This window comes from Anastrepha obliqua, chromosome 5 (assembly GCF_027943255.1).
Source record: "Anastrepha obliqua isolate idAnaObli1 chromosome 5, idAnaObli1_1.0, whole genome shotgun sequence".
Taxonomy (NCBI): domain Eukaryota; kingdom Metazoa; phylum Arthropoda; class Insecta; order Diptera; family Tephritidae; genus Anastrepha; species Anastrepha obliqua.
Window position 1 is genome coordinate 116,858,967 of NC_072896.1, and position 16,898 is coordinate 116,875,864.

A 16,898-nucleotide genomic window follows, 5' to 3' on the forward strand; every position below is an offset into this window, starting at 1 on the left:
AGTTACACTCGAACTTTTGGCTACCGTTTTTGAAAACCGAATAATCAGCCGAAATTCCGACATAAATTGGCCGCCTCGGAGCTGTGATTTAAGCCCGTTGGACTATTTTTTGTGGGGAGCCGTCAAGGACAAATGCTATGCGAACCACCCAGAGACGATTGATGCTTTAAAATACGAAATCGAAGTTGCCATTCATGAAATTGGAGCCCAAACAATCAAAAATGTGCTTAAAAATTGGGTTGATCGAATGGCCTACTGTAAAGCCAGTCGTGGCAGTCATTTGAACGATATTATTTTTCATTCATAAATGACAATGTTCAATCTTCAAAATAAAAAAAAGTTTAAAAAAAATATTGATATGTTTTTTTTTTATAGCCGATTCAAAAAGCAAACTTTACATGGTCTTTACTAAGGTCTTGTAGCTAAGAATGGATGGTGGGATGGATATCTTGATGTCCAGCTTTGGATAGAGAAATGCGCAGTTCGCCTCCCTTTAACGTACAAAGATGTTTATTTTTACTGGATGACTTAGAAAAATAAATATTTCTCCACAAATCTATAATTTTAGTTCAGTATGATCAAAAAAACTCTGAATAAATAACAATTCAATATCTACAATCATAACGAATTCGTAAAATTGGAATTTATCATATTTGAACTGGACACCTAAAATAGCGCAGAAAAACAAAATTTCTACTTCTTCTTGATTTGCTCGATAACCACTTATGCGATTTTGGCCGAGTTTAACAAAAAGCGCCAGTTTTTTCTCACGCTGATCTTTCTCTGGTACCGCGTCGAATACTTTCAGAGCCGGAGCGTTTATATTCTTTCGGTCGACATGAGCCAACCAACAGAAAAACAGAAATTAGTTATTTCAAATTGATTAAATTTGTTTATTTATTTCTTACCTGATAAGTTTTTGTTTTTATTTTGGAAAATTCCTTCACACTCAAGAGGAAAACTTTTTATTAACCTTTGGCACCTCTTCAAAGGAATACAGTTTCAGGCTTCTTGTACTCGTTGCCATGGTTCATGGGCGTTTTAAAAATGTTCTGCCCAAACTTAATCTTCCACAGATTTTCAATGGTGTTAACCCTCCCTTGGGCATCTGGGTCTGGCTAGACTGGCTTTTTCCACGTTGAACATGCATTTAATATATTTCTATTATAACTCAAGACTTGAGGTTCGAGGTATCTTCCTAAAATTTAATTTTCTATCGATATATGGATATAACCTTTTAAAAGAATATCTAGATAAGCAATCTTTAACAAATTGCCATTTATTCTGAATATTGGGTCAACTACATTCCAAGAAAATGATCTTCAAACTTTCAAACTTAAGAAGGCAGTGAACTATTTTCATATGAAATACCCATTGACAGCTTTTGATTTCTGGAATCCTTCGAAGTATCTTAGAATATGGACTTTCCTTTTAAAATCCTAGTTAATACTGATTAAAATAAATATAGATGTTGTGCCTTGCATTGCCTTTTATAAGTTCACAGTTTCGGTGCTCTTTTATGCTGCAATAGAAATTACGATAGAAAGTTTGCTTAAATTTTCTAGTTCTAGGGTCATAACTTGTCTTTTATTTACGATTTTGGATTACCTGGATACTGGAATTAGCCTTGAAATCGATCACAGACACTTAAACACTCGCCCACTCGGTCTATCTCTTGCAATGCCCGTTGTATACCCAACCTACTAGATTACCCGAAGACTCTGAAGCTCAGCCAAATAGAAATTCGGGTTGGTAAAGCGAACAAATTTTACGATAATCGCTGTGTTGACGAACGATCAAAGTGTAGACATTCATATAGCACATGGGTTAAACAGTTCCGGGTCAAAAGACATTTTTTTTAATTTATTCATCAACGTAATTTCCATCAAGAACAACACAAATGTTCCAGAGCGGCTCTAACAGTCGCGCAGTTTTAGCGATAGCCTCTTCATTCGAGCATTTTTTTAGGTCTGCGAACTGCCAGTAAGCGCTGGGAGACAACTCTGGCAAATACAGTGGAGGTGGCAGCAATTCGAAGTTCAATTCATGTAGTTTTGCCATTGTTGCGGAATCCGCCTTCCAGTTGTATGCCACATAAACTGAACTCTCTATCCCCAAAAAATGCAGAGTTGCGCGGGATAAAGGCCATGAATAATCCAATAATGGTTTCTAAATCACGTTTACGCCAGCTTAGCAGGATATTTAATTCTGTCTTTCTGTGAGATGCTGGCATCACTCGAAGCATCTGCTAGCATCATTCATCTTGATGAAAGCCGATTTTCGCGCTTAGCTGCATGTCTCCCTCCCATTTGTGATTTATTACTAAGAAAATGAATTAGAATAAAAGGGAATAGTTTTAGGTATCGCATTACTCGCTTTTCATTAACTCTCTGGTTTATCTCTTTTGCCGCCACTTTTTTAGATTCACACCCGAGCCTGCACCATTGCCGCCGGTGCCAAATTGGTTGCAATTGGTGATGCGCAGCAAAATGAATACAAACGCCACAGCGGCACTGGATACGGCACTCAATGCGAACAACACAGCTACAACAACAACTACAAATGAAAGGTATGTGAAAAGTGTAACAAAAAAAGAACAAAAAAACGGAAAATATATAAAAACAAATAAATAAAAAATACATTCAGTTAGGGTAAAAAATAGCACCAAGCATAGTGACAACCATTTCGGCAATACAAATTAGACCAACTAGCATTTTCAACTAATTTTGTAAAAAAATAGGTAATTAACCAATATTTAACTTTCTTTAACTGCATTAACCTTAAAAACGGAATTTCGGTATTCGCATACCGGAGTTAGTGTGTAGGTCCATAATAATTTTAATTCAATTTAAAACCTGAAGGTTTACATTTTTTTATTTGGGGTTGCATTCTGTTTTCGACATACAGGGTGCCCGGTGGCAGACTTGTTTTAAATTTAAAGTTTATCCCTAACTGCTGCGCGTATTTGCTTGGAGGCGACCGAGTTAGCTTCGTTGTTCGTGCGGGCTATTTACTTACTACGTCGCGGTGGACGGGTAAACAAAGTGCATTCGCAAGGTTTGTATTTCAAGGTCAATAATTCGTTTGGATTTTGTTCACATTGCAATATTCGAGGCATATGTAATGCCGCAAGTGAAGATTTCACTCGCTCATGGGTGCGCAGGCTATGGGCAACAAGTTCAGCGGCAAACAGCCCACAGCCGGGGACCAATCGGACAGCGAGAACAAATGAGGATATTGAGCTCGTCACTACAAGTTTGCGCGATAATCCACGTTACTCTGGTTGTACTAGGACTTCCATCAAACTATTTAACATGAAATATTGAGGAAGGATTTTAGACTTCACACCTTCAAAATCAAATGAGAAAAGATAACACATGTCGCTGACATATATACGTTGACTACACAGGTCACCCAACCTTACCGCTATAGTCTTTGTGGAATACGCCTACCACTTAAAGAAAATACTGTTCTCGAGGTTAATGGCATCCCGACATTATTTTTGCAGCGAGTGATACGGAGTACTATGGCCAAATTCCAAAAGTGTATCCGATTAGCGGTTAACATTTAGAGGAAATAATTAAAAAATAATAATAAAGTCCGCACTTGTATTCTTTTTAATAGTTATTGAAAATACCTACCTATTTTTTTATTTAGCTTTCAATTCCTAATTATGCTATGGGCCACTCTGTATTAAGCTCTGATTGAATTTATCGTTGTGCGGTTTTTGCGAAAACTACGAATAAAGGTACTAGGTTGTTCAATAAGTTTTGCGGTTTGATAAGAGAGGCGTTGCTACTAGCCAAATTTTCTTTTGCTATGTTGGTACACTTTTAATATGGACGTATATGGAGTTTCATTTCAAACTGACAATGCGTTCTTTGTTTACAAGCCATTTTATATCGACGTGTCACAGAAGTTTATAGAAGGGAAAAATACAAGGATCGAGCAGTGATTGAATTTTTATTTTTGGAAGGTTAAAAAGCAAAGGAAGTTGTTGACCAAAGGTAAAAACTTTATAAGGACTTTTCGCCATCAATTGGTACAGTAGAAAAATGTATTGCTGAATTCAAAAGTGGTCATATAAGCCTTGAAAACGATCCACGACAAGGACGTTCCAAAACAGCAACGACACCAGAAATAGTAGAAAAATACTAAGTATCGTATTGAAAAATCGTCGAGTGACTGAAAGAGAGTTAGTAGAACCTCTAGGTATCTCATTGAGCAGTTTAAACAGTATTTTGACCGAAGTATTGCGTTTCAGAAAGCCGTGTGCATAATGGGTGCCGCTTTCGCTAACAATGGAACAAAACCACATTCGAATGTGACTTTCTCAGCAACATTTAGAGCGATTTTGAAAGGATAAAAATCATTTTGTGCATCGTTTTACCACTATGAATGAGGCTTCGGTCTCTCACCATGATCTTAAATCAAAACCAGAGCCTAAAGAGTGGTGTGAACCTGTTTTTGCGGCTCCGAAACGAGTTCGTGTCAAGAAATCAGCCAAGAAGGTCTTAGCATCTGTTTTTTGGGATGTGAAAGGAATTTTGTTTGTGGAATACTTGCGAACTGATAAAACAATAAATTCTGAATATTATTGTAACCTTTTAGATCAGCTGATGAAAACAAAATTCTGAAAAATACCCTTTTTGCAAAAAGAGTAAAACTCCTTTTCATCAGCAAAATGCACCGAGTCACCAGAGCAGTTTTACAATGGCTAAAAGCCAATAATTAAAGTTCGAATTGTTGGAGCTTCCACCGTATTCATTACATTTGGCCCCTAGCGACTTCTATCTGTTCCAGACCTACAAAAATGCATGCGTAGAAAGCGCTTTTAATCAAATGATGAGGACATAACAGCTGAGGCAGCGTATTTTGCTGCTCATCCGGATTCTTACTTCCGGGATGGAGTTTATAAATTGAAATCTCGTTGGGAACCAAAACTGTGTTTTTCTTATCGAATCGCAAAACATATTGAACAACCTAGTAGCACTGAATTTTAACTCGAAGCTGTTCGAAATTCTTAAAAATTCATTGTATAATTAATTCGTAATATGAAATCGTAGGATTCGTACTTGCTGGCGGAGAAGCGATAAACGAAATCTAGTGCCATAGTAATGAACCAATTTGAATAAAATTCCGCTTGAGTGATTCAAATCACAATATTTTGTTTACTAATAACTTGAGTGTTAACGTCGTGACAGCTGATTTCGAGTCATCAAACTGTGACGTTCGCGTCTGCCATCAATGTTTTTCAATTCTCACGAGTTCAGTGATATCATTTTTTACTTTTGTACTGAGTGTTCAGTATCGTAGATTCTCCACGTTCAGCTCAATGCTAAGGCTTAATTTATCTTGTAAACCGTAGTAAATGCATGACCTTGGTGCTTTTTTTTGCCTGCACTCTATTATAATATTTTTGTGCGTGTAATCTAACTGATTCGGTTATTTCGCGATGATTTGTGATTTGCGATTAATTTTTGATAATTTTTTGACATTGAAAATTTTTCTAAATACAATTTTAATTTTATTTCTTTATTCATTTATTACTTGCAATAATTTATTTATTATTAATTTTATGCAATAACTTTTTTTGTTTAAGGATTCACGCATAATTTAAAGCTTTCGCCCAAGCACTTACAAAAACACAGCAATTTTAGGATGATAAAATTTGGGTGGAAAAATATGTGCAATTGAAGGGAAGCGATATGTAAACTTACATATATGTACATACATACAATCGAGTAGAAGTCTTAAAATTATTGATATCCTCAATTACAATGCGTTTGACAATAGCTAATCCCAGATGTTAACAATGATGCAAAATGAAGAAAACTTATTTGGTTAGTGAACTTAAGTTCTATGTACATAGTTGTGTGATTACAAAATTGAAACGAAAAACATTCAATACAGAAACAAAAACCGAAAAACCAAAAACGAAAAAAACCTGGCTAACCGGCTATCAACTTTCGTTTTATCCATTGGCGTAAGCATGAAAATTTATTAATCAATAAAAAAGTAGTTAATTTTTACCCCTATACTCAACTATATACATATGTTTGTGACTTTCCAATTCTACTAACAATAACTACAACAATGTTAGCAGAAATACCATACGTACATTCCCTCTATCGCTAATTTTGCGCTTATTTATTATTTATTTACATATTTTATAATACTAGTAAACCCTAATAAAATACTAGTAAACGCTTCCCTTTGTTCAGTCATTTTTCGGATAAAATATTTCTCTTCGTGTTTCGAGTTCAAGTCAAATAGGACCAACAATACAATATCTTGACCACGGCGCCACCTATCGATAAGCTATGCAATTTTCTTTAACTGGCTTGGAGGCAAACGTATCCTGTGAGCTTAAACTGAATTTTCTGGCTATTTCTTCAGTCTACCGGTCATAAGCGAAAAGGCAAACTTTTTATATGCGAGTATAAAATATATTAAATATACTAGGTTGTTGAATAAGTTTTGCGGTTCGATAAAAAAACACAATTTTATGGTTTGAAATACACTTTATTATTCAGTATAGTCTCCTTGATCATCAATAACCCTTTTCCAACGCGAGAGAACATGGAAAATATGCTTCTTCGGCTGTTATGACATCATCATTTGATTAAGAGCGCTTTCCACGAATGAGTTTTTTTAGGTCTGGAAACAGATGGAAGTCGCTGGTGGCCAAATCTGGTGAATGCAATGGTTGCTCCAACAATTCGAACTTTAATTCACGAATTTTAGCCATGGTCAAACTGTTCTTGTGATCTGTCCTGAAGAAAAAGAATGTTTTTATTTTGCAAACTTTTTTTCGCGAACTTTTCGGAACATACCAAATTAGTACAAAAAAAAATAAAATCTTAAAACTCACACAACTCTTTTAATTTTAATTCAATTACAGTCAAATATAGCTCATTCGACGCAAAATTAAATTTACTATAACAGTAGTGTACTAAAAAAAATCATCAATATCGGATAATATCGTAAAAATTATGTCAAAGTTGAAAAAATAGAGAAAACATAAAAAAATTCCAAATACTTCCGTCTACAGTCTTGTCGGTTGTCATTTCAGAAAAATTGTCAACACACTGTCAAAAAGGCTTGTTCTTGTTCTTTCGAACTAAAAGAACAAATTCGAAATCGGATGGAAATTTGCGAAGTTAGGAGTGATTCTTCACATCAACCTACTGAAAAACGGTTTTATGGCCGTAAAATGAGATTTTGGGAGTGTATTGGAAATTTCTCCTATACCATTTTGTTTAGTTTTTCTATAGCCATAAGTTGTGCTAGGTCTCCATAAAATTATATTTAATTTTTTTTTTGTCACACAGTGTAATCGAGGCACAAAATCCACTTCATATTTTTGAAAACGCTCTAAATGTTGCTGAGAAAGCCGCATTCGAATGTGTTTTTGTTCCATTGTTAGCGAATGCGGCACCCATTGAACACACAGCTTTCTGAAACCCAACACTTTGGTCAAAATATTGTTTACACTGCTCAATGAGATGCCTAGGGGTTCTGCTATTTCCTGTATTTTGTCTACTATTTCTGGTGCTCTTTCTGGACGTCCTTGACGGGTATCCTCCTCAAGGCTTATACGATTCCTTTTAGATTCAGCAACCAACTTTCTACTATACGAATTGATAGCAAAAAGTCCTTATAAACTTTCAACATTCATCCATTATTTTCCTTTGCTTTTAAACCTTTCAAAAATAAAAATTTAATCACTGAATAAATAAATCGAATGAAATTAAACTTCATAAACGTTCATATGAAGAGTATACCAACCTAACAAAACAAAAACAAAAAATTGGGTAGTTGCAACGTCCTCTCTTATCGGGCCGCGAAACTTATTGAACACCCTAGTATTTGTACTCATAGATTTTGATATGGATTTAGTTGGTCGGAGTAATTACATTTCCATTACTGTTTCAAAGCTTCATAACAAGCTTTTGCGCAAGTTGTAGAGAGAATTGGCTCCGAATCAGCCGACTTTGCTTTGCTAACTATTTGACCTCCATATTTGTTTTCCCTTGACTTTTTGCTCAACTATTGCCCAACATTTCCATAGGGCTGGCATCATTCGACTGTGAAGGCCTATCCGTCATTGCTATCCCATTTTGCTGTTTCCAGTCTAACACCTTCGACTTTAGTTGCCCCGTTGTAAAATTCAAGGTTGGCTAGATTTTCTAAACATCTTTGCAGGTGATAAGGGTTTATGTAGATTTTATTGGTCAAAACTGCATTCAAATTCACGATAAACACAAATAAATGGCCAAATCCTTTTTCGGAGAAGCAGCTCCAGACATGAGTGTTAACTGGATGCTTAAAACTTCGTTGAATTTGTCGTTTATCAGCAGTACACCGAGACCGACATATGCTTCTATGCGCCGAAAGAGAAGATTCATCCATGAATATTACGCTTGCCCAATTTAGTTTTGAATTTGCCTTAGTCCATGCGATTTTTTTTCTTAATGTGCTCCGCAATTTGAGATCTCCTGCATGTAAACGTACTCGAATCGTGTCTTTGTCAACGTTTAACTTCGATGTATCGTTGCACCCACTTATTTCTAAACGTCTTAGACTTCTTCAAATATTTTCCTGCTGATACATGTGACATTTTTGCACCTTTAGGGTGTGTACATAAGAACACCGATTCAAATCGTCTTCCACACGCGAAACTCATTTTGCAAACACAAATTTTGCTTTCTCAATTACTCACTAAAAAAAAAAAATAAAATAACATTAAAAAATTCCGGCCGCCGTAGTCGAATGGGTTGTTGCGTGACAATCATTCGGAAGTGGGAAAGTCCGAAACCCTCTGTGCGCACGGAACCCTAATTGATAGAAAGAGTTTTTTTTCTAATTGCGGTCGCTCCTCGGCAGACAATGGCAATCCTTCGAGTGCATTTCTGCCGAAAAGAGACTCCTCATAAAAAACCAGCCACCGTTTGGAGGCGGCGTAGAAGTGAAAATGGTAATCGCGAAAACTGTCGCTATTATAAATTGAATGTGTGGGAGTAACAACATTCCTAAAATAATTGTGTTTGGAGTTTTGAAAAATACAAAATTAAGCATATCATTGTCACGCACGCTTACAAAGGCAATGCTTTCAGATAAAGTACGGGTATAAACACTGAGGCTGCAGTCCGGACCAGTTTCGCTGACTAAAATCACATATTTTATTGCTCGACCCAGCGAACCAATTGATTCTCATAGGAATCAAAATCAAAGTGGTTCTAGTGAGAAATATTGCATATTCAGTAACTCAGGTATTATGTTTCCTGAAGCGCTTCAATAAACTTTACAATTACAACTTTTTCTTTGAGTGGGGCTGCAAAGTACGCCGGGTATGAGCAAGTCACTAAGAGGCACCTACAATTCAGCGATATTAGCATTGAATAGCAGCCATCCGAAATGCAATAACGAGTAATAAAATTATATGAATGCACTGCAGAAATACTTGAGTGGAAAACGATTCTTAGCCCACATATTTTTTGATTTTATGCCTTTACTACACAAAGGCAAATGCTCACATGCAAACACACACACACGCATACACACATTGTAGCGCTCCTTTTATGGCCGATTGAACGCCGCGGCTACACAACATTTAATTAACATAAAAGAAAAGCAATATAAACAACAACAAATATTGCAAGCAAATGGCACACCATTCGAAGAGCAAAAAAAAAAACAAAAATAACAAAATTATAAACACAAAATGTGCAATAAAAGTTGTGTTGCTGAAAGAGGTACTGCACAAGTGGCCAATAACCGGCAATCAACAATTGGCAATCAGTAGTCAACAAACGTTAACAATTTTACGAGTTTAAAGATAACAACGCGAAATGCGAAAATTAATTAATTACAAAAATCTAATAACACACATACATACCTACATGCATATGTATATATGTATGTATCTACATAACCAACTCCGAATGTGAATTTGGCTACGAGTATTGTTCAAAATTACAGTAGCAATTTGAAATTACGTAATTAATGCGAAGCGATTGCCGCAATATGGATGAGAATATAAATTAAGTTTCACCCGAGCATGCATATGGACATGCATAGATTGGCCTGAAAGAGATATCCAAAAAATATTTATGCACATTGAAATGAAAAACAAAAAAAAATATAAAAAATTAAAATGCTTTCAAATTTGCAATGTAGTAAATCGTCAAGCGATTGGTGTCGGGAAAAGGGTGTCGTCGATCAGTTCATTTAATGCTCCGCTGCGTATCCGCATTAGCAGACCAATACGAGTAATAAGAAGTAGTTGTTGCCTTATAAAGCAAAAAACCAAAAAAAAAAACAAATTAATTTAATTTATCTGATGAACTCAAATGGGTACAAATCGCATGCGATTAGCGAGAAATGGTGGCAGCTTATGTGATAACCAACCCATAAATGTGTATGTGTTTGTAATTAATTTGCAAATTTATAAATTTAGAAATGTTTATGTATGGGAATAAATGAGAAAAATAGAAACGCGCAAAATTGCCAAATTTGCGGTGAATATTTTGACAATTAATTATGTAATATCATAGTTTGTTGATCGCCTTTAGTGGAGATTCATAATGACACAAATATGCATGGATACATATAGGGTGTTTTTTAAGAGCTTGAGAAGTGAAAATGACAATACAAAACAGGAATATTTTTGGAATGCATTTTTTTTATTATAATCTGGTAGATATTTTAATGGCATTTATTTTCTGAACCCGGCGTATGCCTACCGCGGCTACGCGACTACTTTTTCCAATAAATCTGAATAATATCTTAATGAGCTCAATCAGCAAAAGAGTGAGTAAACGCTGGGCATGTGGCTTCAATTCTTGAATGAGCTCTATTTTAGAGGCACGTAAACCAAGAGCTTTGCATAAAATTTTCCACGTGGACGAAGGAGAAAGTCCGACAATTTGAGAATGACTACAAATCGTTCCCTCGACAGTTGGTTCTACGTTAGTGGAACGACCCGGACTTACTATAGGTAAAGCGTTTTTCAGTAAGAGCGCTTCAACGTTTTTTTTTTGAATAAAACACAAACGGTTTGACTTTTTTAACTAATTTTTTTTTTATTATCGAGTTTGATCATATACATTTAAGTATGAAATTCGATTTCTTTTGCATGACCACCGCGTCCACGTTTTACGAAGTCCAATCGTTGAACCCAATTTTCGACCACTCTTTTGCATAAATCGGCCGAAATTCCAGCAATTTCGCGTTCAATATTGGCTCTGAGCTCACAAATCGTCGCCGGCTTGTTACTGTAGACCAATGACTTCACATAACCCCAAAGAAAACAGTCTAGAGGCGTCAAATCACACGAGCGCGGCGGCCATTCGACCGGTCCATTTCTGGACCGGTTCATCGAACTTACTCTTCAACAAATCAATTGTAGCGTGTGCTGTGTGGCTTGTGGCCTCGTCCTGTTGAAACCACATGTCGTCTAAGTCCATACCATTCAATTGTGGCCAAAAATAATCGTTTATCATGTCGCGGTATCGATTTCCATTCACAGTAACGTGGCGATCGTTCTCGTCAACGAAAAAATATGGGCCAATTACGCCGCCGGCATGTAAACCGCACCAAACAGTGATTTTTTCGGGATGCAATGGTGCCTCATGAATCACGTCATATTTTGCTTGTTGACAAAGCCATTGAGCCAAAAGTGAGCTTCATCACTGAAGATGATTTTTCGACTTTAAACTTTCTTAACAGAACACGCATTTTTATAATAAAATTCAATGATTTGCAAGCGTTGCTCAAGTGTGTAGCATTCCATGATGAAATGTATACTAATGAAGTTTACAAATGACAAGCGAAAAATAAAAAATATTGCGTCGTTCGCCCTCCCTATCGGAAAAAAGTTGAAGCGCACCTATTGAAAAACTCCTTATATCCGGCCAAGGTCTGCCACTCCAGCAGAACTCATCGCACATTGTATACTTTTGCTGTTACAACAATCACCACAACAACGAATCGACATTTCGGCGTCTTCTTCATCACTTGTCCTTGTGAATTTCGCGAGCAGATTTATTATTTTTCAAAGTAGCTTTCCACAATTTAGAAGCGTGATTCTGGTGTTAAACGATTAAACCTTACTGTACAGATTTGTCAACACAGTTTGCCATTCTCAGACCTCAACCCATAGATATCGATATCATATATTGTTCCAACAGAGAGAGAGAGAGAGAGAGAAAGAGAGAGAGAGAGAGAGAGAAAGAGAGAGAGAAAGAGAGAGAGAAAGAGAGAGAGAGAAAGAGAGAGAGAAAGAGAGATACAGTTTTATTCCGCTTCCCGACTTTTATTGGTTTTTATGAGGAGGTTTGACGAAAATTTTCATGTGAAGGCAACAACAAAGCTATCGAGTGAGGTGCACCGCTAGCGTGTATGGTTATAAAAGGGGTTTCCAATAACAGGTCTTAACAGGCGCTATCGAGAGATGATTAACGATTTTTTATGGCCGGAATTGGATGGTATTGATATGGACAACGTTTATTTTCAACAAGACGACGCTACGTGCCGAACAAGCAATGAAACCATTGATCTTTCACGGGAAAAGTTTCCGGACCGTGTTATCACTCGAAGAGGTGATCACAATTGGCCACCGAGGTCTTGTGATTTAACACCTTGTGACTTTTTTCTTTGAGGCCACGTGAAAGAGAAGGTCTACGCCAACAGCCCAGTGTCGATTCAAGACCTCAAAGATGGAATTTGTGCGGCTTTCGAGGACATAGGACAGCCACTTCGCAATTCGGTTATGGAAAATTTCATGAAAAGGATATTGTCCTGTAGGCGTGGTCGTGCTGGTCATTTGCCTGATGTTATTTTCCACTATTAACGGCATCCCTTCCCCTTTATAATGAAATAAACATTCGATCATTTACATTAAAAAATCGCATTTTTCTTTGAATATCAAAACAACACCTCTTATTGGAAAACCCTTCATAAAACTGGCGTAACTCACTGGTATATTCAATGCTGCCAAATAAATATCTCTTCTGATATTAGGCCGCGTTAATACAGGGCAATTTTTGTTCCTCCCTATGTTGGAGCCATTGATATATGAAATTAATGAAGGATAATGTAAATAGCAGGCGGCCGCCGTAGCTCCCGAATGGATTGGTGCGTGACTACCATTCGGTAGTGCTCGGGTTCGAATATTCGTGCATGAAATAGCAAATTGATAGAACAATATTTTTTCTAGTAGCGGTTGCCCCACGATAGGCAATGGCAAAACTCCGAGTGTATTTCTGCCATGGAAAAGCTTCGCATAAAAATTCATCTTCGGGTCCCTTCCATTTGTGTGAAAACATGAAGACACCCACCACAACTAGGAGGAAGAGCTGAGCCAAATACGCAGTAAAGGGTGTAAGCGTTAGTTATTTGTATTATAGTTCCGGGGGGTAAAAATCTATTAAATTTGTATTTTTGCCTGGCTTGCATTTTCGCCTTTATCAAAAGAAAAAAAATGGAAAATTTACCGAATTTTCTCTTTGTTGACTTCCATCGTTAACACCCAGGAACTAACAACTGAATGGATTAAACAAAAAATAGCAAAAAACTTGTTTAGTGTGGAATGTCACTTTGGCAACGAGCACAAATCTTAAATTCTTTGATCTATACACTACAGCTATTTACCGAGAAAATAAGAATACATACATATGTATATATGTAATGTAAACGCTTGCCAGGAAATTTTATCATCATCAACATCAGTTTCTGTTTCTTCCACTGGAGCATAGGGCCTCAGTAGAACACCTTCATTTGCTTCTATTTTTTGAAGAGAAACTTGATTTCGTTCCAAGTTTTTCCTGACGTTTCAACTTCCTTCTGGGCAATTCTCCCCCAAGATATGTTTGGAAATTTCATAATATACATATAATAATATAATTACTGATAAATGGTTCCATTTTCCTATTGGGAATCCATGTAATCGCATAGTTAGAAGAAGTAGGTGCTGGCATCCATACATACAGTCATTCATAAAACACAAACCAAAAAAGTCGCATATCCGTGCATCTCCTATAAAGCCTTGTTTACCTTTGTTATACAACTTTGAAGTGTCTGAAGTCGAAAATATTTTACACACCTCTAAATTTTGCAGCGATTAGCATAAAATTTGCAAAATATGTTAATTCAATATGATAAAACTAACCGTACCGGTTTTGGCGTGGGAGTGTGTTTGTAAGTGACCCTCTTTTGGCTTGAAGCGGCATATAATAAATTTGAGAGAAATTACAATAAAAAGGTTGATGCAAAAAATAAAGCTTAAATTAAAGAAAACAAAAAAAATCCATTTTAATTATTTGCACATATATACATATGCATGTGTGTATATGCGATATTTATTTATATTTCTTAGTAAATTTTTTCCCTCTTTTTGCTATTCCTTGCCATTTTGTGTGCTATTTTAATTATTTTTTACGGCATTGCGAAAAGTCTTTTCTATTCTTTAAGTCGATTAGGTGTAAAAGACTTAAACAAAAACTGCTAAAATATTCTAAGCCAAGTGTGAATGAAATATAATTAACTACCTATTCACACCATATTTGGCATTTGGCAAGCACAGGGTGGTGACTAATGTGCGGGTGGTTTGAAAAAGTCACAAATGGTAGCTCGCACATAATTGGAGGTTGGAGTTGTAAGGTGGAGGACAAGATATTGAAACAAACTCAACGTCATTTGGAAGAAAAAGGCTCGTGCATTGAGAGGATGCAGTTTTTTTCTTGTCCACTCCTCTCGGGAGCATAGGGCCTCGACAAGTCTCAGCCTTGCGTTGGTTTCATTAATCTGTTTTTGATTTCTGTTAGGATAGGTGGTTAGCCTGCCCCTAATATAGGGTATGGTTTTTCTTTCTGTTCTTAGAAGAAAAGCTATCGTGATGGAACATAACCTCAAATATAGCAAAAATTGCATTTTTTGCACTTTTAGGTTAAAATATCTCAAAAACTTGAGGCTCTAGGGCAATTGAGACTAACATTTTTGGAAAAGTATTTATCCGATTTCTGGTAATAATTTTGTCGGCCTACTTAATTGAAAAGTTGTCTGGAAAATTTTTTGTGAAATATTTTTTATAAATATTTTGTACAATTTTTTTAACACATTTTTTTTTTGCAACAACTTTTTTTACTCCAGAATTATTAAAACCTGTTTTTTTTAACAATAAGCAACAATTTTAATAATATCTAAATCTAAAACAAGGTGGGTTTTTGAGAAGCTCGAGAAGATGATGTAAAGTTTGGTAAAATTTTTGTCGGCCTATGTAATCGACATTTTTTTTGTAAAATTTTTGGTAACATTTTTGTAGTAAATTTTTTTTGTAAAAACTTTTTTTACTTCAAAATTATTAAAATCTGTTTAAAAAGTTTTTGTGTAAAATTTTTTTAGTAAAATTTTTTTGTGAAAACTTTTTTACTCCAAAATTGTTCAAATCAGTTTTTGTAACAATAATTATTATTCCTTACAAGCAATTTCAATAATATCTTAATCTAAGAAAAAGAGACTGATCTTGAAAAGCTCGAGAAGCTGAAGTCGACACACAACTGCACATGAGCCGACGTGTGGTGAGCATTTCTTTTGTTGTTTTAGGTTTGTATCTTTATATTTTTTTGGTGGCTTACTTTAAGGTTTTTTGTAGAGGTATACCTCTGCTGAGTCGTGGTATAGAGGTGTTGTGCTGAAGAACATCGGTGGCAAGATTACTGACGTGGATTGATACTCTGTTAGCATATTTTTCACTGTATCTTTTTTTTTAATATTTTGCCGTAGGTATTCTGAGAGGTATTCTTCAATTTTCATACGCCTTTGGACTTCCGCAATCATTCTCAGTGTTTTTGATTGAAATCTTCCAATAATGTCCGTATTCGTCTTAGCCGCTGCACCCCAAAGTTCAATGACACAAGTCCATATGGGCATAGTACGAGCTTGCTTTCCAACGACGATACTGATCTAGGGTCTATTAACCAGTATGGGGAAGTGAGCCGAGTTGTGCCACGTGGAATGTTTGTCTAAATGTGGGCCCAGGTATTTAACGGCATCAGCTTGTGGAAATTCCTGGACAGGACTTGCGTAGATTTAGTAGGATTTACCTGCATTTGCCATTTACTAAGCCACGTCTCCATATTACGGATATATTCTTGTAAAAATTGTGTTGCTAGCATAACGCTATGATTCATAAGGACAGTGTCGTCTGCATATGTTATTATTATTATTAGTTGCTATTCGTCGTCTTTGGACACATAGTGCCGAAGCAAATGCTTTCCAATGTTGTCTACTCCTTGCTTTCGTCTTAATTTGGATCCATGAGAGAGATTTGTCAAATTCTACAAATTCTTCGTTAATGCTACGTCGCCAAGGTCCTTTAGGGCGCGATCTTTGTGGGTTTCAGTCCACGGCCGTTCTGCTAATGTCAGTCGCTGTCTTGCGAAAGGTATGGCCAGTTCTATTTACGCTCTCGTATTTCAATGCCACTTGGGTTTTGTCTGCTTCGATTGAGGAGTTGTTCATTTAACATCCAATTTTCGGGCCACCAGATACGGAGATTTGTTCTTAGACATCGGCTCACAAATGTCTGCAGCTTCCGCGTTGCAGATACAGACACCAACCATATTTTAAAGCTATATAGTAGGACGAATTTAACGATCCCACGACAGTCGGATCTACGTAACCGGAATGACTCGAATTTATATCCGGCCAAGGACTGTCACTTCAGCAGCATTCTTCGTATATGCATAAACATTCCTCATCCTTCTACAAAAATAACAACAACAACGGATTTAACATTCGAATTAAATATACGTTTGGAAAACGAGATCTGCTTGAGGCATGCAAAAGCTGGTTCGGCGTTTTTGGTTCCCGCATCGATATCGTCTTTTGCTCCA

The 16,898-nt window shown here is 36.4% G+C and overlaps 1 protein-coding gene across 2 annotated transcripts in view; it reads left to right on the plus strand.

The window, feature by feature from the left end:
- Positions 1-16,898, plus strand: part of LOC129248550 (protein timeless) — a 78,409-nt gene that overhangs the window by 42,657 nt on the left and 18,854 nt on the right. For both annotated transcript variants that reach the window (XM_054888138.1, XM_054888139.1), the window contains exon 16: positions 2,423-2,569. In XM_054888138.1, the coding sequence (XP_054744113.1) occupies positions 2,423-2,569 (147 nt within the window). The remainder of the gene's footprint in view (positions 1-2,422; positions 2,570-16,898) is intronic.